The sequence below is a fragment of the Parus major genome, chromosome 9, assembly GCF_001522545.3.
Source record: "Parus major isolate Abel chromosome 9, Parus_major1.1, whole genome shotgun sequence".
NCBI lineage: Eukaryota > Metazoa > Chordata > Aves > Passeriformes > Paridae > Parus > Parus major.
Window position 1 is genome coordinate 8336668 of NC_031778.1, and position 25357 is coordinate 8362024.

The window sequence follows — 25357 nt, forward strand, 5'->3', positions numbered from 1 at the left end:
GTCAAACCAAAGGGATTTACTGCTTATCTTTTGGACAGTGCTTTGCACTCAGTAGAGTCCTGCAAGGGGCATGAAGAGATGCCCATGTGCATATAAACTGTACCACAGGGAACAGGAGGAAAGGGCCCAAAGGTGCACTGAGATGCCCTCATGGGGCAGTTTTCAGCAGTAAAGTAATTTGGACATACAAAAATAGAGTTCTCTTCAGATACCAAACCTATGGATAATTCATCCACAGCAGATAAAAACTAACCAACACCCTCCCCTACACACAACAAAAAGGTCTCACAAAAGATCTCCCTCCTTTCACCCTTCTTAAAAGTAAATTTTAAACAATTACACAGTTTTTGTGTAATTCTGGACCCCAGTATCTATCAGCACATCCACAGTCCACAACACTGACTGTTCATAATGCAGTTTTATTTTTTTCCTTTGTACAAAAACAAATATAAAATTTAAATCCAATAGAAAGTGTATACTAGCAATGACAAGTTTACATTACAACGAGACAAGACAATGCGATGTGTATTGAACACCACATTAGTTTTAAAACTCTCAGTGATACATGCACTATATAAAAACTGCTAGAACTTTTACTCTATTTCTACCAAGAATATCCAGGTATCAAGATACTCAAGAACCAAAAGTAATCTTGATAGGTGGTATCTACAAAATTAGACCTTTTCCACACACAAGAAGAAACCAACATTAATAGAAACGATTATCATTCTTTGTTAAAATCCTCTCACAAAAAGCCATACATAAAATTCTTAGTAGATACAGAAAAAGCTCAGAAGCTGTTAGCATTGGTAACCATTCAGTAGTTTAGAGAATCTTTTAGACATTTTGAAGAGATACTGTAGTTTTCAATCTGTATTTTCCCCACAAAGCCAGAACTATGACGACTCCTGTTTCAAAACCTAGTCAGTGGTTAAAACTAGTTCTTGAGTGAAGTCAAAAAGTAGTGTACAAAATATTTAACAGAACAGGGGTGTGCCTGTTTACTTCTTGAAGAAAGTCTTTTCCACATTCAAGGTTTGTTTATTTGTCCCATAAACAAGATTGTACCTGAGGGATGAAACAAAAACAAGGATTACCATCATCTGTAAATAGAATTAAACTTTTCCATGAAAGCATTAAGTCCACAGAGCACAGCCAAGCCACCTCACCAGTTTTGTCCAGCCTTCCTCAGGTCTGTGAGCCCAGGGAAGAGTATGTTTGATTAAGTGGCCAGCTCCTATTTCTAGAGACACACAGCTCTGTTGATACTCTGTGGAGCCTTGGGATGGGGCCAGCTGCCAGCAGCCTGCTCTTCCCCCAGTGCTGGCAGCAGCACCTTGTTCCCCACTAACTGACACTGATCATACACATCACTGCAAGAAGGGCAGTTCTGCTCTAGGAGTCAGCCCATTCTGCAGAGAAGCTGTGAGAGCTTCTCTGAACACTTGCTCATGTTCAGAGCAGGCTGGAGCAGCACCCTGCATATCCCCAAACCCCTATTCTGCCTTGGCCCTCACTGTCTGACTGTCCAGAAAGCTGGGTGCTATTCACCAATTCACTATCAGTAAAGAGCTGATACTCTCCACTCAGGGGAGCCATGACTATTAAAGACTCTTCTTTTATACCCACAAACCTGCCATTCTTGTTTCTGTTAACTTGATAGCCAAAGTGGATTTTTTTCCCTGCTCCAAGTTATATTCCCCAATAAAATAATCTAAAACTAAAGGTATAAAAATGCACTTGCAGGAATTCTTTTTAATAGTTATTCAGTAGCTCCAGACTTCTTTTGTCACTATTACATAGCTTATACTCAACTTCTAAGCCAAAAAGTATTTACAGATGCTACTTACCTGTAGGATTGTGCCGGATGAAAAATACAAATGGTCTGTCCACTATGAACCAAGGAGGGGATGACCTGGCTATTAAAATTGCAGCTTGCAAAAAAAGTAAGGTGTAGAGTGAGACAAATCAAGCACCATAATGCATTACATACTCTATCAAGCACCATAATGCATTACATACTCTATCAAGTAAAGTTTCCTTGTAGATATATCTATGCCTGTGTGTATACATATATATATAGGCTTGGATAGGTGCAGACAAATGCCTAAAGCCTACCAACTTGGACATTTAAAGCCACACAGGTCCACATGATATCCTTACAGGAATCATTTAAAAAGACATAAGACCCACAGAGAGCTGGAAGTTGTGGGCTGTCACCCAAAGGCTGTAGTAGCTTACTCCTCTTTGTAACCTGGATAGCCAGAGCATGCTATCAATGGCCTAATGTAAAGTCTAAGCTATGAGAAGACACTTCTCTAGAAGTAAGCTGTTAGTGTTTCTTACAGTGATCAACACTGGCAAGCTAAGATCTTCCTGAGAAATTGCATAAAACCCATTAACTGATCTGGGTCTGAGCATATTGCTGCAGGGATCTCCAAGTGGGCTATCTTTGCCTTGTGCCATAGACCTCTAATGGAATTTTCCCAAGTCTGACAGTTATTGGTACAATTGCTTACTTGTTGCTGCAGAAGCTTTGGTTCCATCTTCACTAACTTCAATTTTTGTCTTTTGCAGAACATTAGATACATGAAGACCTTCTGTTCCTGAAAGACCCAAGGAGAACAGCACCTTCAGTAAAACTCACAGAGAGTCCTGAAGTACTTTGTAGCTAAGCAGCTCTGTCAGCATGGCTCAGAATACTAAAAGTTGCTACAATCCTGCTGAAATCCCAAAGCTGCAGTGCACAACAATGCCTTTGAATACAGTCACTGAGTAATTACAAAAATAAGAAATAACCTATTTTACTTCTCCTTCCTCCCCATTTACTAAGTTTTTATTGATGGCTTAAGTTAGAAATGCTCACATGAATTTTTAGTTGCAATTAAAAAAAACAACTGAAAAAAATTTGCTATCTGAATTTAAATTACACTCCCATGTGTCTCAATGTCAGGGGAAAAAAAACAGTTAGCAACATACCTTGCTTTCAGTGAAACACATGAATCTGTTTTCAAATTAAGCCAGCACAAGGTAAGCTTTTTTTGTTAGACAGTTCTAGAGAAGCTAATCAGGATTTTAATGAAAGCAGAGAAGAGAAATAAGATTACATTTTGCAGCCATGAGTTTAAAAGTATTTACACCCCAGTTTCAGGCACTAATATTTACAGCTCTGAGCTGGTTCAGTCCCTTAAAGTGTGAATATTTTTCATACATGCTTTCTTACAGCTCAAGAAAAAGTCACTAAACACATACTGAAGGGAAGATTTCACACTGTAGTTGCAGTGTTTGCTACAGACTAAGGTATGGTATTAAGTCCTGCCAGAGATTTCAGACAATGGCTGAGACCCTCAGGTTGCAGTATCAAAGAAGCTGACCAGCATGATTTACTGCTGTAATGTAAGATAAGGGGGAAAAAAAAAAAAAGCCACTGCAATGCTGAACAGAAGCAAGCAGTCATGCCTGGCTGGCTACAACATAAAACCAGCTCCAATGTCATGGCAACACTTAGCCAAGAGAAAGCAGACAACTGCACTGGTAAAGCAGCACTTTATTCAGAGCTAGCAACTATGAAGGACCACCATGAATTAAGACCAAAAAAACCCAAAACTTACTTGTTATTTTTGCAAAGTTTGCCTTTGACTGGTCAAACATATCTGTAATACCAAGTGCTTGCAGAGGTTCCTTTAAGTCTGTTTCTGCTTCTGCTGTAAATCTGGTTGGGAAAAAAAAGAATGTATCAGTCTTATGCAGGAAAGTCACCTGAAGTATTCCTTCTCCCATATCAGATAAGATACATATATAATCCATTCCTTCTTCAGGGAGTGTTAAGTACGTACTTCGGTAAAATAACCTGCACTCTTTTTGCTACCATGGTTGTCATCCAGCTTCCTATTGTTTTTGTGCTGATGTGGGGGATGATGGCAGAGAGTGGCGTTGTGCTTTCGGTGGGCAGTGCAATCAACATGCTGATCATTTCCCCATGGTATGGCAGCTCAATGATGTTGTACCACAGCTCATTTGGGGTACTTGTAGTGCCTAAAAAAATAGAAACAAACCCAAACAAACTAGTGAGCCATAGCCCTTAGAGCCTTAAATCTCTACCTTGATGCAACTGCAGCTAGGAGACTCTGTCAGGAAAGCTTTGCCCACCTCTCAAAACCAACTTTAATGACCTAGACTTCCTGCTAGGCAACCCTTCAAAAGGCACAGGCTCTGTAGGGATGCTAGTATGATGCAAAACACAGAAAGATGGTGTCATGGAGCAAACACTCATTTAACATACATACTGTTTCTCAGACAAATGTCACCAGCCCAGAGGAGCAGCAAGCCAGCTACACATTAGAAGTGACCAGGCCTATGAATTAGCTGGATCTTTGCTTCAGATCTCAGCTGTACCAGAACCAACTGTGAATTGAGAATTAAAAAAAAAAAAGCAAGGAATAGCAGCAGACTATCTTTCAAAACTGAAGAGATTTTGCAGACAAGCCTGTTCCTCCAAGAGTTATTGCAGGACCTCCTGGTTCCTGTCTGAAGTAGTCTGTTGCATTCACTTAATTTTCTTGCTTAATAAGGATCTGATTAGGAAGCAATCTGAAGTCTTTGGAGATGGTGGAAAGCAGCCACTTTGAGGCAGTGTAAGAGGCCAATTAGATGAGATGGAGGGAGATAGCAATGCATCCAAGTTACAGCAAGACTGTGAGCAACCCTCTCCTCCTCCAAGCTCCCTTTGCTTACCGTGGGATTTCTGGCATGTGGCTGGAAAGCAAATGCTTTTTATAGTAGTTTCAAGTTAAAATTTGTCAGTTTAACTACAGACGGTATTTCAGGCAAGGTTTTAGGATTAGTAGCAAGATCTTATTGTCTTTCCCCTTTCTTCATCTAAATCTGTACTTGTCAGTCCAAGCTGAAAATCAATGGCTGCATTACAAATTTCATCTTGTCGCCAAGGGCCATGAAACCTGCCCTAAAATCATATTGCTAAATATGAGTTTATTGCTAAACAAAACTGGCAGTACTGCAGCTCTGCTTTGCAGGAATCATGTCAAAGTTGGCAGTTTCACTATTCCTTTTATTATGGCAGTAGTTCTCAGGCTGGAGCCTGCAGAGCTAACACTGGTTGCACAAGGCAGCTCCAGGACAGTCACACAAGGCAAACTGTCCAACAGGTAAGTGCTGCTTTCCTGATTTGCTACATGCTGCTATCATTACTGAGGCAAACTGAACAAGAGGGGAGCTTAGCTTCAGTCAGCTGATGGCACTGAAGATACTTAAGATAATTAAACTTTTAAAAATCCCATTGCAAGCACGGATAGAGTATAAACCCTGTGTTAGGAAATCCAGAGATACAAAAACTCAAGTGAATCCTCAGCAAATGGGTAACTCAACAGTATTTATTTTGTTCCTTTTTAGCCTTAATAGTTTCTCTAGCTTAAACATAGGCCAACATTATGGATATTATAACCAGCATCAGAAGCCTTTAAGATAATAATCTTGTTAAACTCCATCTTAAGTTATAACTTCTTTGAAACTCCAAAATTAGTATATACTGCAGTAGCTTTCCTACCTCCCCTAGCTCACACTTTCAGCAGCTGAAGTATTATATTACATCTGCTATAATGTACAGGTTTGGGACAGGGTCACAGCTGTTCACTTTAACATAAATCTACTAATGTTAGTGGAGCACTACTGACATAGTAGTGCACAAAACTAAGCATTTAAGAGAACAGCATCTCTTGCTTTTAGATTTCTAGCAAGCTGTATTCTCAGGGCTGTTTTTCAGACTGTTTCTAGCACACATGGAAGTAAGTTCCAGGCAGCACTTCTTAGAATGATGGAACACAAGTTTTTAATCAGAGCATCCACCTTACTTTGACCACTAAAATCCACATAAGGCTGCAAACTGAAGTACATTGCCAATCACATCAAGCTGCTGGTGTCAGCTCTGAGAGTCTCTGATGGAAGTCTGGCAGAACCTGCTGAACTTCTTTTCACTTGTGACTCAATCTGAAGAGCAGTTTCACACCTCAGGAGATATAGCCAACATTCTAATCCAGCTCCTCTGGCTCCCATAGGACTGGAGACTGTACAAGTCCCATTTCTCTATCTGCAGTAAAATATAAACTGATTCTACTCCAATCTTTCTCTCATATACAGCTCACTACCAGTAAACCTCTACCATTCTGCCTGTTGGCAGCTTTCCTTTATTCTCAGTCCTTATAAACATGTACTTTTATTTCTTACAGCAAAGCTTAACTAACACGCAAATTTCTCAATTTGGCTACTTCAGGCTTTCCCTTTTGAAGGCAAAAGATAAGGCAATACTTGACAGTATCCAACCTTAAGGCAACTGTTAAGTACCTTGCCCATGCCTCAGCAGCAGGAGACACTTCTGTAACAAAATCCATCTATAGCAGCTACAAGGAGCAGCACCATTAAACACCACATGCACAGCAAGCTCTTGTTTCAATTTGAAAGGAAAGAGAAAATTCTACACCCATTGTAGGTGGTAGTGAGAGTCACTGAGCTTACCACAGCGGAAGATGGACAACTGGGACAGCATAGGAACTTGGTAGGTCTTCCCATCAGCTCCATAAAATGGGCGTTTCTTTGTATTTTCAGGTCGAAATCGTGACTTCCATAAGCCCTTGAAATACACAGCATTCACTAAAACCAGTCTGGTCAAACTGCCTTCAATATCATCTGGAGCTACAACCTGATCAATCATACCTAGAAGAAATAAAGGAATTCTTGAGTATTTGCCATCATAAACACCGGCTGTTTTGAAGTACCTGGCACATATATTACTTTAGACCCCTTGACCTGTGATTGTGTCAGCTCCTAGAGGGGCAATATATTTAAAATTCTTAAATTCAATGGTATTCTTAGTCAAAGTAGACTTCTGGGATAACTAGAAATAAACATATCTTGTTAACTGATAGCCTGATGTTTTAACAACTAACAAGGCTTTGTCCTTTCCAGCATGCAAGCAGAGCTAAGACTACATGGAATACTTTCAGCTGAAACTCCTCCCCATTCACACACTGCTTGCAACATTGCTATGCAAAACTGGTGATGTGGTCGAGAAAGAATTTGACAGCCTCATTTCACAAATATGACATCCAATATCATTAACACACTCCTCACATCCAGGAGGGGCTTGTTTTAGCTCTAAAAGTTACCAAACACATAGTTCACCTAGACTGTGAACATGCTGCCAAACACCATCTCTGGCTTTAGTATTTGTAAGCTTGACAATTGGTTCAAGAGGCTTGAAGCATTAGGAGTTGTCTTTAGGGCAGTCAGAGCAAAAGTTGAACTGCCCTACAGCTTCCTGCAAGTCTGATTTACTGAGTAAAACAGCTGAGTTCCCTGAAATCATCTATGTTTGAGAAAGCATGGACCCAAGACAACTGTGCTTGGATTTCTCACCAGTTACATGAATGCAAAGAAAGTAAAAGCTGCTCTGATCCCTGCTAGGGCAACAAGACTGCTGGTTCCTGGACCAACCAGCTCTAAAACATCACACTAATGCCAGCTAAAAATTTTGAGCTGCAGAACAGAGCTCTCTACCTCCCTATCTTTCTCCAGTATTTCCATCTAAATTGGAGGTATCAGACACCGCCTTGTCATGCAGAAAGGCACTCACCAATACTCACCCCTTGTTTCATTTTTCACCCATTGGTTGATGGAATCACATGCTGTATTTGGGTCCTCAAAGTCCACACTCTCGACACTGCACTGAAACACCTCTTTGTTCCTTGTAACAAAAGGCACTTCCATTTTAAAGCCACTCTTTGCAAACACTGCATTAGCAATTGTTACAATGTCTTTATTCTTTTTTGAGACTATCAGCCTGTTTATCTTCTTTAAGGCCTTACCAACTCCTAGTTGGAAAAAACAGCAAGTTTCATTTAGAATAGCATGATAAACCAACAGTTACTTTATATGCAACTATTAATGACAAGAAAAGTCAGACATTAAGTGTTGGACTAGAAAAGGAAGACCAAAGCAAGCATTCTGAAAGGACTTCCAAAATACCCATTTCTGATGTTTCATCTGCATAACTCTACTGATACCCAGGAAAAACATGAACTTCCACTATGATGTCTACTGCACCTCTTGCTGTCACTCAGAATGTTACAGACAGTGCTTGGGTTTACACTGAGGTTCAAATATTAGTGCAGAGCTACAAATCATGCTCTTCCACAGAAGAAACTTTCAAAAATATTACATATCACATAAGCCAGGTCACTTGTCAGTTGTGACAATGACAAAGAAGTGGAAGGGTCAGCCTGCTCACTCTGAGAGCTCTTCAAGATTTGCATAACAAATGGTCTTGAGCCTCAGAATGCAAAGAAAAACTATTTTCTTTACTTCCTTTCCATTTACTGGTGAATAAATGAAGCTGTCAAGATTTTTATAATAAACTTCCAAGCTGAGTCTTAGTTTCCTGAAAGACTAAGTCCTGGCCTAAATCAGCTACAAGGAAGAGTTAGTCTCTTAACACATGGGCTTGCCTCTAAAAGAAGGAAAAGGGAAGGTAGTAGGTTCCAGTGCTTAGTCAAGATCCTTAGGACCTGAAAGCAGATTGTACAAAGTGCTACTAGCTCCTTCACTGTGTGTGAGGGAAAGCATATGGTAGCACAGAAGAACTGCTATGTTCACCATATCCAGTTCTCCCGTGTTATGCCTTATCAATGAGTGCTTGTCTACACAGGGATGCTACTGCCAGGCAGGCAACTTCATGTTCAACCACTGTATCAAACAGCATCCTTGGTTTGCTGTTATCAATGGGTTCCCTCTGTTTCACAGTACAATTTAGGCAGAAACATTTCCTGACTACTTTCTTATGTAGACAAACAAGAGATATGAAAGGAATAAATTAGTTCAGAGTTATTCTCTTAGCTGCATGTAAGAAAAAGCCTCAGATGGCTTTGCTGTTTCATGTATCATGAATGCTTTAACAGCACCACTGGTATGAATTTCTACATGTTTACTCTCCAATATTATGGGCAAATTCTTTTGGAGAACATACCATAACAGAGGTTCTCAAACTGTATTCTGTGGACCACTGGTGGTCCACGGAGCACTTGCTGGTGGTCCGGGGAGAGCTGGCTGGTCTCATGATGCTGGCTCTCCTCTTTGCTTCCAGCTGCTAAATTGCATTAAAAGACAGCTAAAGACATATTAAATACTTTTTAACTATTACCTTTCCAAAGAAGCAGTTGCTACAGTTGCCAAAGGACTTTAAGGTAGTCATGAACAGGAGCAGGGGAAACTTGTGCAAGAACACTGGTAGCATCCCATAACCAGTCTCTAACCAGATAGTGGCTACCTTCTAAGGTGTGTTTGAGAACCTCTGTGTCTCAGGATTAGGAAGTCTGAAAGCCAGATGAAACCAGTTGATATAATGCTTCAACATTTTTGCAAGTACTTAGATTTTGTGCTTTCAAATGTTCCTAGAGATAATTATCCCATGAAGAGATTTTAATCTACATCATTTAGATGTTAAGGTGTCAAATCATTTTGTTGTACTTTAAATCCAGGACCAAAACAGCAAAGCAAATGAAGACAGGACAACATGTTATATGACAACATGTTATATCACAATACTGCTCAAGATTTAAATGTGCACTTACCTCCTGGAGGGTTTTCTATTCTTGGAATTAAGGCAGAATGCTGGCACTAAGATGTTAAGTCTTGCTGGCAAACACTCACAAAAATAGCATGCAAATTAAAGCAGTAAGAATCTTCAGCCTACTCCCTCTGGAGGGGCAGACATTGGCAGAGGAAGATGAACACAGATGCATGCAGTGTCAGGCACAGGCAAGCAGAAATGGCTGTTTCAAGAAGAGGGCACTACAAGAACTACACATACAGGGATTCTGACAGCAGAAACACAAGAACAAAACTGAAGAGCAAAGTGAAAGTATCAATTGTATGGTTAGTTTGCACCACCTTCATTGAGGTGCCAAGAAATATCCTCCTACCCTGTTATCTAAGGAGTGGCACATTAAAGGTTGTTCAGTACAGCCTGAAATGATGTACTGTCACCTTCCTGATCAGAGGGGTCACTGGACCACCATCCATCCTGTTCTGGAATAGCAATTTGGCAAGGACAAAGGCAGTTCTAGCCACAGCCCCAAAGTCATTAACCAAGCTGCTTATAAGCTAGTTTGGTTATATATATACATTCCCATGCTCAAATTGCCAATTAAATTCAAGCATGTCCATTTTGTGCTTTGGTAAACAGAGTTAATTGGTGCATGATGCAATCTACCACACTTTGAAAGCCATCTCATACAACATGAAGAGTCTCACAAAACACACCCAAAACCACCTTAGGATCACTGACCATTTACACTGTATCTCATCATAGTTGTCAGCTGCTTCTTTGTCTTTCCATCAGCTCCCAGCTGCAACACCCCCAGGACTGATGCAATCCCATGAGGAGAAACAACAACATTGTCCTGAGGCTTAGCTTTCACTATTTGATTGAAGACCTGGATTCCAACATCAGAGCTAAGCTCCTCCAGAGGATAAAAACTGAACTGGGAACATACAGACATTAAAGTCCCAAGAACAAAGAGGAGTGAAAAGTGCCAGTTCATGATTCCTGGTTGGAGATATCTGTAAGAATAGAAAACGGGAAAGCCAAGTCAGCTTTCACAAGTACAGCATTTATAACAAATTCTTATTTACCTAAAGAGCAAGCAAATCTCTCACACATGCCCCACACCATTCACAGAATGCCGGCAATGGGACTCACACCTCTGTTTTACTTACCACTACAAGGATTTTAGGTCTAGGGGTTTCCAGATGCAGTGATAATCATGACATAGCTAGATATCAGTGCCTATATGAAGGACAAAAGCCACCAAGTTAGGAGACTACCTCCCACCACGCCCAAGTTCCAATAGTTTTGTGCTTCAGTTAAATGAGCCTTGGCATTCTATTTAGCTTGCCCTTTAAGGTAAATGAGTGCTGAGAAGTGTTGTGCTATGGTCCACACCCACAAGTATGTGATGCACAGTACACCTCATAGATCATTTTCTACATGAACAGAAGCATATATAGATATATGCAAACAGACCTTCTGTTGTGGGAATTTACATCTGCCTAGAACAATAAGAGTTAGCTGCATAATTGGCATTCTCAATAACAGGAACGTAGAGGAAAATTTTAGATTTCAAAATGCAAATATTGAACTTGGATTTCAATCTGTACTTTTCCATTTAAGAAAATAGAGCACCTAATGAATACGGAATGAAGATAACATTTAAAATGGGCGTATCTTCATCTGCAGGTCTAAAACTGACAGAATTCAGTATCACTACCCTTGAGCTCCAAAGAACTGAGGCACAAGCAGCAGCAGCAACATTTTGTTCAGGACTCATCAAGCAACTGATTATAGAGAGACAAGCCCAAATGTCAAACACTAAGCACTGTAACTACTGGGCTTTATTTCCTCCTCATGAAACTGCTGTCAACCCTTTTTGTTAGGGGAAAGAGATACTTAGAGAAACATACAATAATCTCCAATTTCCTTAAATTATGTTCCCTGTTCACAACATTTTTAAGGCATTCCATTTGCACAGTTAAGAGTCCCGACTTCCATTTCCAGACCAGCCAGGAGCCTGTTCCCTCCCTGAGCTGACTTCAGAAGAAAGGCTGCAGAGGGTGTACAACGGAATGAAGTGTTATGTGCATAACAAATGCAAAAACAGGTCTCTGCTGCCCTGGAGCCCCCTGTGCAGCAAGTGTGGCACACTTGATCTTCTAGGTACAGCACCCCAGGGCACTGGGGGCCAGCAGAGCCATGGCCTTGTCACCCCCAGCCTCCTCCCACACACCCCAAGGAGCTGTGCCATCGCCAGCCTACCTACGCTGCGAGTTCAAACCATGCTGGAGCACTTGACTACCAGAAAACCAGCTGGTGTTTGTACAGATTCCTTTAATCATCTTTTAATAGCATGTACTCTAACTGTGCTAAAACACTTGAAAGGGACAAATACAGCATTTCCACTTTCTTCTACACCATTTGAGGGGACAAAGTTGGCTTTCTCAGATTTTGTCATTGCAGAATAATAAACCAAATGCTGAAAATGCAATAATGCAGGATTTCAGGCATCTTTCATCCCCGAACCCAACTTTAGTATACTTCTGACCAGAGAAACTTGCTGGACTGATTTAAAGTTATGCAAAAAAAAGTGAAAATGCTGTCCTACAAAGCGGGGTAACAACCCACCCAATAATTAAGTCTTCTCCATCAACCTATTAACCCCCCGAGCAGTTTGGAAGTCATTTAAGTCCAATTCCTTCCAAAGGAGTTTCATATCAGCCATCTACTGTTACTACTCAAGCTTAGTCCAAAATTTAGACTGGACTGAGCTAGCTGCAGCTGAGATCCACAGGAAAAAAGCCCAAGCACCACAGATCTGGTTTGCGACCCCCTGAGGTAGATTACATGTGTCATTCCTAGGTTTGTCTTGCACCCCTCACCACCAGCTACAGCAAGAAAACGTCATGGGGGACAGCCAACAGCCTGACAGGGAAAATAAACTTTCACTTTAAAAATAATAATTATAATTGTTAAGGAATATTCTCCAGTGTTCTTTAATACTAACACAAACCACCTCATTTTGTTCTCAAGGGCAAGCATTCCCTCTCTCAGACTGATGGCATTGCTGTCTTGCAGGAGGCATTCCAAGAAAAGCTGTGTTTAGGGATAGCTTTTAGAGTTTTTTTCTTTGGTGGTTTGGTGACCATCTCTTCTCACAAACCTGGAAACTCAAGGGGTAGTTTAGACAAATTCTTAATCCTGATATTAAGTAGACTTATACCTCAACCTAGTATCCTGGAAAAAAGAAACTTCAAGGCCCTAAAAATACTAAAAAGTCTGACTGGATGCACTTAGAAGCAAGCACCGGTTCATGCTGCTGCAATGTAGCCTGTCCCACATAGTGATGGACAGGAACAGTACCAGATAACAATCACAGAGCACAGTTTGAGCTGCAATTTGGAAACCAAGCTTTTCACCAAGGCAGTTCCACCAGACCCTGACAGCAAGCCACAGGAAACTGGTCTATTTTGAGGGCAATCTTGACACGTTATATGGCGAGAAGCATACTATGAGGGCAGAGACAGGAGTGACACTTTGAAATCAAATAAAACAGTGTTTCATTGTCATCTATATATTTCATCTGCACAAGCCTAACTGAAGTCAGACATTTCTTGACTTTCCCAGAATATATTGCAAGTCTCCAAGTTTTTCACTGATGACAGTCCCTGACAGAGTGACAGCCTTGCATTTTCCCCATGACATTGTGAAGCCTTGTCAAAACAACCCAACTCTGCTTCCAAGACCACTGCTGCAGAATTTTGGTGGTTTTGTTTCTACCAATTACCTTCCACATCTGGTTTCCCCAGAATTCTCCACATTTGCCTCATCTCTCCCCTCCTGACACACCATTAAGATGGGTTGGTCTCCATTTTGGAGCACAATCTCTAGCAGATACCTATTCAATAAGTGAAATAAAGTTGTACAGTGCTCTAAGCATGGAAAAAGAATAAAACCACTTTTGATCACAAGTTACAGAGCAGCTGCTTCTTGGCCTGGCACTGCTATGACCACGGCATAACTTAATCAGGTAACTGGGGAGATAACTAGATCTTTGAGAAGAAGTGGCATCCAAGTAGTTGAAGTTCCATCATGGATTTCAGTAAATTCAACTTCTCTGCAGTTCAGTATCAAGAAGTGCATTTGCATATCCTGAAAGAAACAGCTTAAGCACAGTGCTGGGAGAAGAAATCCAAAAGGATGTATGATGTGTAGGATGGAAAACAGCTGACCTGCTATACAGAATATCAACAAGCTTTCAACAAGCTTTCATAACACTGAAGCTAAAAACTTAGTGATAGTTAAATCTGAATCGAATGCTTCAGAAAACCAAACAAAAATACAAGCTAGGCATTTCTTTGCCTATGACCTTTATATTTTTTACAAAGTTAACTGAGAAGGAAAAAAAGTGTATAGGCAAATTCATTTACATAAATGTGGGCTTTTGAAAGATGCTGGATCAAAAAAAAGTCCCTCTTTATGGTAGGCAGCCCACTTCTTAGACTGAGCACTTACAGGAAGGACAACATCCACAATTTAAACTTCTCAACATGCAATAGAAATACTGTCGCTAACCCGAAGAAACGTAGCCAGTATTATCATACATTGCAATTTGTTATGCAAATCCAGTTCTTAACCCTAATGCTAGAGTTTCTGAGCAAAATACATCGGTGTCACACATTCCTCTATATGAGAAATGCCATTTCCACAGCAACTCCCCCTGCCTCACTGAACAGCACCACCCCAAGTCCTGTACATCCCACTGAACAACCAGTTAAAACTTTAGCTAACTGCAGAGCCCGGCCTAAGCCACAAAATTTTTAGACAACTATTCCTGTCAGGCACAGAGCTCTGGGGAAGGGAGAAGAGAAGAACAGCAGCATGCCCTATGTACAACAACAGCTCTGTGTTGTTTCATGACAGATGATGAAAAGTCTTCAGGCTACCAATCTTGGGATGAGCTCAGCTTCATGCTGGTGTTGCAAACACTTTCAGACAGACTGGGCAGGATACTCAACTCTAAGAAGGCTGCTACTCAGATCACCTCCACGGTACCTAGTTGAATTTTTTTTTGATGAAATGAAATAGAAGTAGGTATATCAACAAAAAGGACATGATGCTTTCAGCCTGCATTTATAGAATGCTTATTACAAAAGCAAAGTTATATTAATACAGACTGTTTAATCTGTGTCTAGAAAAGCATTTGGTGGAGCAGGGAGAAGTTACATCTTCAGCCCCAGGCACAAAAACCTACTAACAACGAAGATCCTCCTACAGCAAAAAAAATAGCTTAAGAAGGACTTCATTTTCAGAGAGCCAAACCAAGCTGCTGCAGTCTTCCCAAGAGGAAGAAGAGAAATTAGTTTGATTCAAGATCAGAAGCAAAGACATGATCTGAAAAAGTACCCATATTTAACATCTAAGTTGGAGAAAAGGCCTGTCCCAGAGAGGCTGAAGAACACTTTGTAGTGGATTGAGAATGAAATAATGAACTCTACATAGATTATTATATATCTATAACGGCTGCATTATTAGACACCTCCAAGTGTTTATTTTGAAGCCTGACTTCAACACCAATAATATATAATCCAAAAGGCTCCTTGAAGGTTGCAAGACTGATTCTGTAGTTTCTTTAAAGACAGATCAAACACAAGTAAGTTTAGACACCAGACTGTACTTCTGTGAATAGCTGTAACCAGACAGCAGCAAGCACAGCTAAAGGGACTAAAACTGAAGAGCAGTCTCATAGCATTGCTGGTCTCACTGTATTAAGCCCAAAACCTTGAATCCCCTGAGCCCACGTGGCAGGCACTGGGCAGCTGTGTGACCAGAGAAAGCCTGGAACAAACATTCAGGGATCTTTCCAAGTCTGAGATGTTGATGTTTCCATGCCACTGTCATCTGGGCTACTAATTTAAGTCTTATTTCAATTGACATATGAGCTGAAAGAAAGCAGCTTCACTTCAGGCATTTAACCAACTCTCTTCAGCAGGACTGAATAAATACTCAACCAAACTTGTTAACAGTCATTAAAGGAGCTGGCTGAACACAGAGCAATTGTTTCTCCCAAGAAAGGAGACCACTCTGGTTGCAGTGGGAGGGTCATATGCTGGGTCCTGTTTTTCAGCTGATGCCCACTCAGCAGCATGGCAAAACACTCCAGCCCTCTTGGTAGCCTTCCCCCCACTTCACGTCTTCCTGGATCCCCTTTTGCCTAAGCCTCTTACACACCAAAGCTTTCAGCTTCAATATCCTCTCCTCATCCTCAACCTGAGTTCAGCCTGCTGAAGTTCTTCCACTTGACAGATCTGGGAAATGTTTCATCTTCCTTCCACATTTTCTGGTATGTCCTGAATGTTGTCTCTCTCTTTTCATCTAAGAACTCCTATTATTACTCAATACCTGGATAGTTTCGTATATGCAGTTTCCAAGAAAAGATGATTGCTAGGTTTTAAACAGCTCAGTACTCACATTGCTCTGAAGAGGAGTATGTTACTGTCAACAAGATATAAACTTAACTTGTACAGTGAGATAAGCTGGAAGTGATTTTTTTTTAAAGAAATAATTTTATATCTTAAGACATTGGTCTGTTTTCAGGCACAACAGCCAGCATAGCACATGAACACAAAAAAACATGGTACCAGTTCTGAAGATTTCCTCTCCCAACCTTAACCCTTTCTCTGCTATTCCTATTTCTCTCATTTTTAGTGAATTCTGGAAAGAATTCTGGAAAGCCTGTTTAGCTGTGTCCAACCAGCCTCCCCTGCCAAGTGGGAATTTCCCTGCAGAGCACCAGCTTTTAAAACCAGCTGGTCCCACACAGGAACCATCTCTTTGTCCAAACACTGCTCCCACATGAGCAGGAAGTTATTAGAGTTCAGCGCTTCTTTATGAGGAGTCCTGACTGCCACCACTTTCTGGGAGTTTCTGTTAAGCATGACAAGCTTAATTTCAAACTGTCTATAGCCTCATGACCAGGGTCTCCAGTTCACAAGCCAGACTAATTTTTCTCCCCAGTATCTATCTTCTACATCATTGGGTAGTGGTTCATGGTAGTAAATTAGAAAGATCAATTTCATAACATGCAAAGCTGACCAGAGGTTTTTACTTCACCACTGAGATGTGGCTGTACAACAACTAAGAGGCACTATTTAGAGTTTCAAGGACATAGAAAGGCATTTATCATTTGTTTTTACTTCCATCCCTCATTTATACATGAGTAAAACAGCCAAATTTAGCTCTGCTTCATGAAGCAAACAGTTGACAGGGTAGGGGGCTTATGGAGACAATTATGGTACTGCACAGTTCTATCACCATTTTCAAATTTTATGTGTTCTCTTGTTACTTGTAGGCTCAACTACAATTGCTAAAGCTTCTAGGTATTATTTACTCCTGTATTTAAAGTAGTTTCCACAGAATTCTCCAAGATCTAGTATCAAGTCTTATGGTATCAGAAAGACTAAAGAGAATTGGTTTTAATTTACTGGTGCCCTTTATTAAAGAAGTGGTTTGGTTGATCTTAAGTCTTTATGCAATGTGGGTATTTTAACATAATGAAGGAACAAGCATGGGACAGTCAACTCATCAAGACTAATGCTGCAGAACCAGTTTCCCCAAAAGAGGGAGCACAGCAGTGTTTCACAACATGGTGGGGAGGCTATACCCTCTTCTCTGGACTCACTCCAGGAAAGAGAACAGGGGTTTGACAATCACAGCATTTGCCTAAACTCAAGCTCCCTGAAAAAAACTTTCACTTTTTTTTTTTTTTGTGCAAGAAAGGCCTCATGGAACCACAGTTCCCATATTTATTGTACATTAACAATGCTCACTATGCAACCACAGGCTTGTTACGAGCCAAAGGCAAGCATTGCAAGCTCCCATTAATAAGGTACAGGGCATTAATTCTTTGGCAACTGGCTGTGTAAGAACAGATTTATGAAGTAAATAGTCCACTGCTGCTGGACTAACAATGGTTGGTGTCTTATCAGGTACCTCACCAACACCTTTACCCTAAGTCCCACCTCAACCTTAGGATTTTATCTTTTTCCTTAAAAAATATTAAAGGGTAACTCAGTATCCTTATTCATTTTCACTTGTTGCAGGCATCTTTGTGTCATCTGACAGCAAGTCTCTCACACCACTACATTCCTGCAGCACAAACAGATCTGGTTCTCCTTTTCCCAAGTAAAGTTTGATCTTTTAGCCAGTGACACATGCCCTGCCTCTTGCACCTACTAGGCTGGGAGAGTAGAAATAGCCTAATGGAGATGCTCCATGGCCACCTGGGAACTGTGCTTGGAGAAGACAGAATGTCAAGACCTTTCAGGATACATCCTTCAGAAGGGTTAAGACATGAGTATCTGTAACACTTGGACTTAAAGAAGTGTCAAGCAAAAAAAAAAAAAAATCCTGTGTAAAAAATAAAGAAAACTAAAGGTATAGAATTGAGTCCTCAAGCCAATAGTTAATATTTCAGAGTTTTGATAAGGCACGTGAGTTGCTGCAGAGTAGAAGATGAATGACTCTTTGCTTTCATATTCTACAACTTTTAGGTTTATGTTACTCTACAAAAGAGGTACTTGTATTTCCAACTAAACAATGCTACAAAGCCCAATTCCCATCACTCCACACTCTAAGGTTCAGTCAGGGTTTGCAGCATAACTGAAAATTAGGCTTTCTGTGAAGCCATACTATTTTTCTGTTACTGACATATTTTTATTCCTGGGAAGCTAAAAGAAGTGGCAGGCTCTATCAGCCACACAACTTCCAACTAAAGCTAATGCATGCTGAGTCTAGAGATGCCCAACTAGTAACAAAAGATGGGGAAACAGTCTCCCAAAAGGACTTGAAGAACCCTCACCTAAAATAATGCAAGTAATACTGAATTACTTGCATTATTTTAAGTTTTTATGTATCCCTGCCCTTTCAAGAGGAAAGTAAGTGTTGGCAGCTCTCTAGAGTTACAGTCATTTCACTATAAAAATTAATTGGAACTCCAGTATTCTCCATTCATAACAAGAACATTTATAAAAACTTGCACTTACACAAACTCATTGACAGCCAAAACCTGATACTTCAGACATTTTAAAGAGAGAATACCACCAAATGACAAAATACTTGGAGAGATCAGGAACACTGTTCTAACCATTTACTACACTTGTGGTTGGAGATCTGGAGAGTAACAGATGACTAGCCTTTTGTTTATTTATTAATCACACTGTACAACATTAGCAATCAACCACTTCCTATCTGCAAGCTAATTTAGAAACCTTACCTGAAAAACTAGATAAATATAACCCTTAAAGTGTAATGTAGCCAAGTTGTTAACATTTAAGATGAAAAACATATATTGATTTTCTCTATCCAGGACAGCATCACCGAAACAGACCTAAGCTCACAGGAATATGAGATACCAGTTTTTAGTGGCCTTTTCTCCACCATTCCAGCCCTAGCTTGAAGGCTTCCCAAAAAGGGTAAGGACATTCACAACTCTCTTCACAGCACAGACATTTACTTATATACATCTTTTATGCCCAGAAAGCTCCAAAAGCAGAACTAGCCAATCACAAGAGTATCAGAAGTCCCAGATGCTGTAAGGATGCAGGGATGAAGCCCTGTACTATGCTCAGGTCACACCTCCTCAGTGATCTGCAAGACTACTTTAACCAGTTAATAAGAGAATTACCAGCTATTCAAAACCCTGTATTTAAGAAAACACTTTTTGTTAAACTGATCTCACTTCTGATCCCACTGGCTTTACTGCAGGTTTCTGGGAAGGTAAGACTTAAATTTCCATAGTAAAAAAAAAAAGAGACAACTGAGTATGAACTATGCACAAGAATTCTCCAAGAGCAGGTCGTGACCTGGTATATTAAACTGCCTGATTCAGTTCAGCTTGAGAGTTTGTAGGCTGAGTTGTGAGCTGCGTTGGCTGAGCCTCCACAGAGTCCATCACTATTTCTGTAATGCAGATGACGAACCTCTGCAGAGGAAGTAGGCAATTAGCTGGGAAAGCAACCTCTTCAACCGAGCTGCCAGAGCAGCTGGAGGCCTCAGCTTGTTCAACTGCTGAGAAAGAGATGTTCACATGGCTTTCTGGAACAGGAGGGTGTATAGCAAGATGAAGACATATAGCTAACAGATAATGCACTTCTAATAGCATTTCTTAGATTGCTTAGGGACATCAAGTTATAAGATAACAGAATGGAAGAGGAAAAATTAGTTATATTCAGTTTTCCTCTTGGTTTTGTACCTGTAACCTGCCAGAGGCAATGGGAAACTGCCCCTCTCCCATTCAAACAAAAAACCTCAAACCCAATTCAGCCTTGGGCCAGCAGAAGTTTACAGTTTGCACCAGATGACAGAACCATCTCAGAAATAGTGAGAAACACCACTAAATACCTTAACATGCTCTTCTGCAAGAACAGAAGCTTAAAAAGCAAGTAGTTAAAATAATACAGAAAACATTTAAGTAAAAAACAGACTTGGTCAAAGCTACATAGCTGATGAACATAAACTCATATCCCCTGTATATCAGCCAAATTAAGGGACCTAGAATGTACCAGCATTTCTCACTAGTGCTTCTGGAGACTCCAGGGAGATTTACTATTGCAGCTTACAGTCTCTTGGCAACTCATATTTCTCACAAACCAACCTACCTGCATTCCAAGGCCACTACATATACACAGCCTTGAAGAGGCTTCTTCAGTTCAGCACCCACTGGCCATCAGTCCTGATGCCTTCCACAGCTGCTTTCACAGTCCCAAAATACTGAAGAGAATTTCAGGCTGCTGTTTCTAAAGCCCAGGATGACAACAGTAGACTGCCTGAAGCCCACACTTTATATCACATGGCTGAGCATGGTCAGCAAAACTGACATTTTCACCATGGGGAGATAATTCCACAAGATGAAAATGCTTTCATACTTAAACTGCTTTGTGGCATAATTATCTGACCCCAGCATAAGGCACCTTCTGATTTCAGCCTGAAAATAAGGGATAAAACATCTTTCTGGGCATTAAAAGTGAGCACCATACCACAGAAAAGATACAGCAGCTGCCAAAACACACGTTTTTCCACAGACACTGCTCAAGGAGATGTGCTAATGGATTTAGAAAGCATTTCAGTTAGCACTTAAGTGTATTTCAAGGCCATGATAAACAGCTCAAGAACCTATAGTAGCACTGCCACTAAAATTGCCCCATACTTTTCCAGCCCATGATCACTGGCTCTCACTTCAGCAGACTTCAGCTCTGCTTGCAGATGTAGTCACAGAAGTCAAGTATGAAGTGGAGTCTATCCCTAAAAAGAGACAGGAATAAGCAGAACACAGGACAGATTTTTTTTCCCCATAGCATTCCAGCCTAAACGTTTGTGTAGCTCCAGCTGTAGAATGCTACCACCTCTTTCTGCTCTCCTCCCACCACTTTAACCATCACAGAAGAGACACACCTGAACATATACATGGTCGTACATATTCAGCTTTCTAGTTTTTACACAAAGAAGCTATCTACTTTTAAAATAATAAAAAAATTCTTATATTTTCATAGTTCCTTAACTTACACTGAATCTTTACATTTACACTGAATCTTTAAATTTATATGTAGGCAATTGACTAGTCCATGCTACCACTACCTGCTCTTCAAAGCCAAAAAGAGAATTCTTTGTATCATTACATTATTCCAAAGATGTTTATGGCTAGTATAGGTGTACTGAATTACATGGTTCTTACAGGGCAGCACTTTGCTAGCATGATTTGCTAGCTATGTCACAGGTGATTGGGAAGATGCCCAGAGGCACGTAAAGATGACTGTATCTAGAACCATCACTTTACAGATCAGTGACAAGTATCCATCTTTTCCCTGTCTTCTCATGTATAAAACCTTGGACCCTAGAAAATTGTAGAATTCAGTTAACAAACCAAGTTGACTGGAAATGTTTTGATGATTAGAATTAATTTCCCCATAATTAGTATTACAAAAGTGTGCTCTTTCATGCATGTTTGTGATTAAGCAATTCATGCAGCCCAGACAACCCTCACCCCAGCTTCCAAGAAAACCCTTCCACCTCAGCTTTTTCAACAATGAGCACATTAGTTCCTATCAAGAATTCAAAGTCACAGCCAGCTGCACAAGCCGGGTAGATACTGTGCCCATGATCACAAATCTCCACCCAGAGCTCCCTCTGAACTGATCATTTGCTGTGGATACACGCAATTTATACGCATCTCAATTGCAATTCCTAGCAGTAAGGTGAGGTGGTTATTTTTTAGCATTTATTCAGACACAGTCATGTCAATCTAGTCTAAAAATACCTGGTGCAACTTACTGGGCTCCCTGCTTGGCATTTTTCTGCCTAACAGATGCTAGTAAGGAACTCTAGGTTGGGAACACGTTTCTGCCTGTGTGATTTAGACACTCAGGCTAAAAGTCTCCACATGCCACTAAGACACACTATTCTCCTGGTTGTCAATGACAACACCAAACAGAAGCTTCGACACTTCTGTATACACCTTGAGACAAAAACACTGCAGGTTTCTGTTCTCTTTTTTGTTCTGACACGAGTTTCTATTGCCTCCCACATGAGGTACATAGAGCTGTACATCAATATAAATACACATGCAACTATAGTGATGGCCAAAGCAAAGCTTTATCTTCTACCATCCTCATACCTGGGGAACACAGAAAACAGGAATGCCCAGAGAAGCTGCTTTCCTGCATATCAAGAGCACTTGACACAATTGCTTATAGGTTGCCTGACATACAGCTTGCCTGTAATTGTAAAAAGCTGTGGGCTAGCATTCATCACTCAAACTTTGCTTCTGTGCCAAACAGCTGCTATTCTCATGAGTTTAATCACACCCCACAAAATGCTAGCTCTCCAACCTACTACATCTTATATGCAGTCGAATTAATCTACTTTATAATTCTGCCTTTTTATTTGCATTGGTCTTCACCTCACGCTCCAAAGACTCATCTGAGCACTCAGCAGGCATGCAGCTGCTTTTCTCAAAGGATGTCTGCACTTTCCTCAAGGATGTCTGCAGCTTCTCCGGAGCTGTACACGGCAGCACAGCTGCTTACACCTACGTACATTTTGTGAATAGTCCCGACGAAATCGGGTTTCTAATGAATTCCTGTGGCAAGCTGGGGACAAAACATTATTTAATGTTCACACCAGAGAAAGTGAAGGAATAGGAGGTAATTTTTCAGTGCAGTGAAAAAAAAAAAGTAATTCTACCAGGTTTCTCTTTCAGGAAGTTACCCAAGAATGCGATTACAACCACTAAAGCCAAACCATGTTCAGAATCATATGCAGGCATGAGAAAGGGGGAGAAATAAATCACACTAAGGCCTCTAATCCATACACACATATTCCCTAGCTTTATGGGAAGTTTGACATTTTAACACTTATTTGTTGGTACAATTGTTTCCCCAAAGGTATTTTTCTGTTAAGATCCTCCAACATTACACAGTACTGAGCCAAAATATTAAGCACCATTTTCACCAAGAGACAAAGGACTCTGCATTTCCAAATCTTCCCAGAACCCGATGCACAAAGCAGCTCTCATACAATTCCAAGTGAGCCGAGGTCAGAGTTTTGGCTAACCAGTTCTCCGCTTCAGCACACAACGTGATGCCATCAGCCCTATCCAAATCCTGTTAGAGTATCAGAGTATCACCCCTTCCTCCCCAAAAGCCAATGGCCGCAAACGTTTCTCCCCCCTTACTCTGTCATTCGAAATGCCAAGAAAATGTCAGTTACTGAATTCTGATTTATTACTTTTATTTAGCACAACACCAGCAAGCTCTCTGTCGTAGCAGACAAGAGACACGAATGAAAGCGAGCAACTTCCAGTTTCCAAGCTCTCCCAGCGCAGCCGGTGCTCGGGCAGTGCCACCTCTCCCGCAGCCGGGAGCGCAGCGTCTCCCGCGCCGCAATGGCGATGCTGCTCCCCGCGGGCTGCTAGCCTTAAACCCCGCTTCTTTTGGGGAAGAGCCCTCCCTGCTCTCAAAAAGCCAACACGCAGAAGAAACTCAGCGCGCCAGAAGCCCCGCTCCCGGCACAGCGCCCACACACCCGGTGCTGGGAAACTTGTGAGAGCAGGTAACAGGCAGCGCACACGGAGGAGCCGCCGGAGCGACCCCCGCGGCCTCCGGGCTGTCAGCAGCCAAACTTTGGGTGCCCCGGTTCTCCCGCCCGGCGTCCCGGTCTCTCCCGCCCTGCCCTCCGGCGCGGCCCCGCTCTGCCCGCACGCTGCCGGGGGCCCGCTCACCTCCCCGGCCGCTCTCCGCCGCTGCCCACGCCGCCGCCGCTGCCCCACCGCCCCGCGCCGCTCGGCCGGAGCGCGGCGGCGCCGCCCGGCATTTATAGGGCCCGCGGCCGCCCCGCCCGCCCGCCCGCCCCTCGCCGAGCGCCGCGGGCCCGCCCAGGGCAGCGCCGCCGGCCGGAGCGGGGCGGGGGGCGAGCCCCGGGGACGGGCGGGCCGTGACCCCGGACCCCATCGCTCAGGCCCGGGGACGCCCCGGGGAGCTTCTCGTGGCTCAGCGGGCGGCGCACCAGTGGCGGGGAGAAGGGGAAGCCGAGGCACCGGCGGAGGTGTCCACGGGGCAGGACACCCAGGGGATAGCGAGGGGACAGAGACCACCGAGGCCAACCCCGTGCGACCCCTTCCCGGCAGTGGCGTGGTGGGAGGTTGGAGGATTTTGGTCAAGGGACACCCCTCCGCAGCAGCCAGGCTTCCCCGTGAGCTCCCCACTCCACCCATGTCCTCACTAAGGGATGAGGAGATGCCTCCGGTCGGGACCTCCATCCCTTGTATGGCACCGGGGTTTAATCTGCACAAACAACGGGAGGGATCTGACGGAGGGAGCTCGTTGTTCCAGCGTAACAGCACAGGCTCAGAGCATCGTGGCAGGACAGACGTGTAAACCTGGGAAAACACATGTTGACTGTAACGCTGACTGACAGCCCTGGACTCCTTGACTGACAAAGCACAAGAAGGAATTTCCACTCGTTGTACAAAAACAGTAGTACTGACAACTTCAGAGAAAGCAGCAGTATGTTGGTGAGGCAGTGGACAGCACTGCCTTGTCAAGTCATCGTTTCTGCTCCCAGTTTCCAAAAAATTTTCATGCGTGGCACAGTTCAGCTTTGAAGGAACAGGATGAGTATGCAATAAACCACATTTCTTCCCTCAGGAGTTTGAACTTCTCTGGATATAAAATCAAAACAACCCATCTCCTGGCATGAGCTGGAGCAGCAGCTGCTGCTGGTCTTTAGGGTGGAGAGCCTTGTGTCCATCAAGGTGGCTCTCTCAGTGCAGGGACCCTGTGCCTGGGCAAAACTGAAGTGATGGAAATTTGGATGAGTGAGGTGGCACAGCAAGGCAGTGCACAGAAGCAAGGAGCTCAACCTCAGCCAGGGCATGGGGTATTAGACCAAGATAAGGTGCTGGTGCTTGAAGGCTGGGCTGTCCAGGAATGGTTTCTTCATGGGAAGCACCAGCTGAGGTGGACGGTTTTTAGGCTATTTACTAAGCAGCTCGATTTTTAAATTTTAATTAAAATTTAGCTTGTAGTCTGTCTTGAGCAGAAATGGGACAGGGAAAAGGAAATTTTGTTCCAAGCAAATGACATGAAATTGTCCAAGTTTTGATTCCACCCAGTTTGGACAGCACGCTTCCAGTCCAGTGAAACTGGAGCTAAAGAGTAAAAGTCTGAAGTGCAGTTCCTCCCC

General features: G+C 42.2%; 1 protein-coding gene across 4 annotated transcripts; it reads right to left on the reverse strand.

Annotated features, from left to right (window-relative positions):
* Positions 1–399: 399 nt before the first annotated feature.
* On the reverse strand, positions 400–23955 carry SERPINE2 (serpin family E member 2). 4 transcript variants are annotated; one of them, XM_015638105.1, is made up of 10 exons: positions 23895–23938; positions 10355–10629; positions 9035–9151; positions 7656–7883; positions 6529–6726; positions 3837–4035; positions 3612–3712; positions 2520–2606; positions 1851–1934; positions 400–1068 (listed from the first exon to the last, which is right to left on the reverse strand). In XM_015638105.1, the coding sequence occupies exons 2-10, from the start codon at positions 10608–10610 to the stop codon at positions 1031–1033; spliced, it is 1308 nt and encodes a 435-aa protein (XP_015493591.1). In that variant the 5' UTR covers positions 10611–10629; positions 23895–23938; the 3' UTR covers positions 400–1030. The 4 variants fall into 4 exon arrangements, with proteins under 4 accessions (XP_015493591.1, XP_015493589.1, XP_015493590.1 ...); XM_015638103.1 differs by having other exon boundaries at positions 9035–9154; XM_015638104.3 differs by lacking the exon at positions 23895–23938 and adding an exon at positions 10786–10885 and having other exon boundaries at positions 9035–9154.
* Between the last annotated feature and the right edge of the window lie 1402 nt (positions 23956–25357).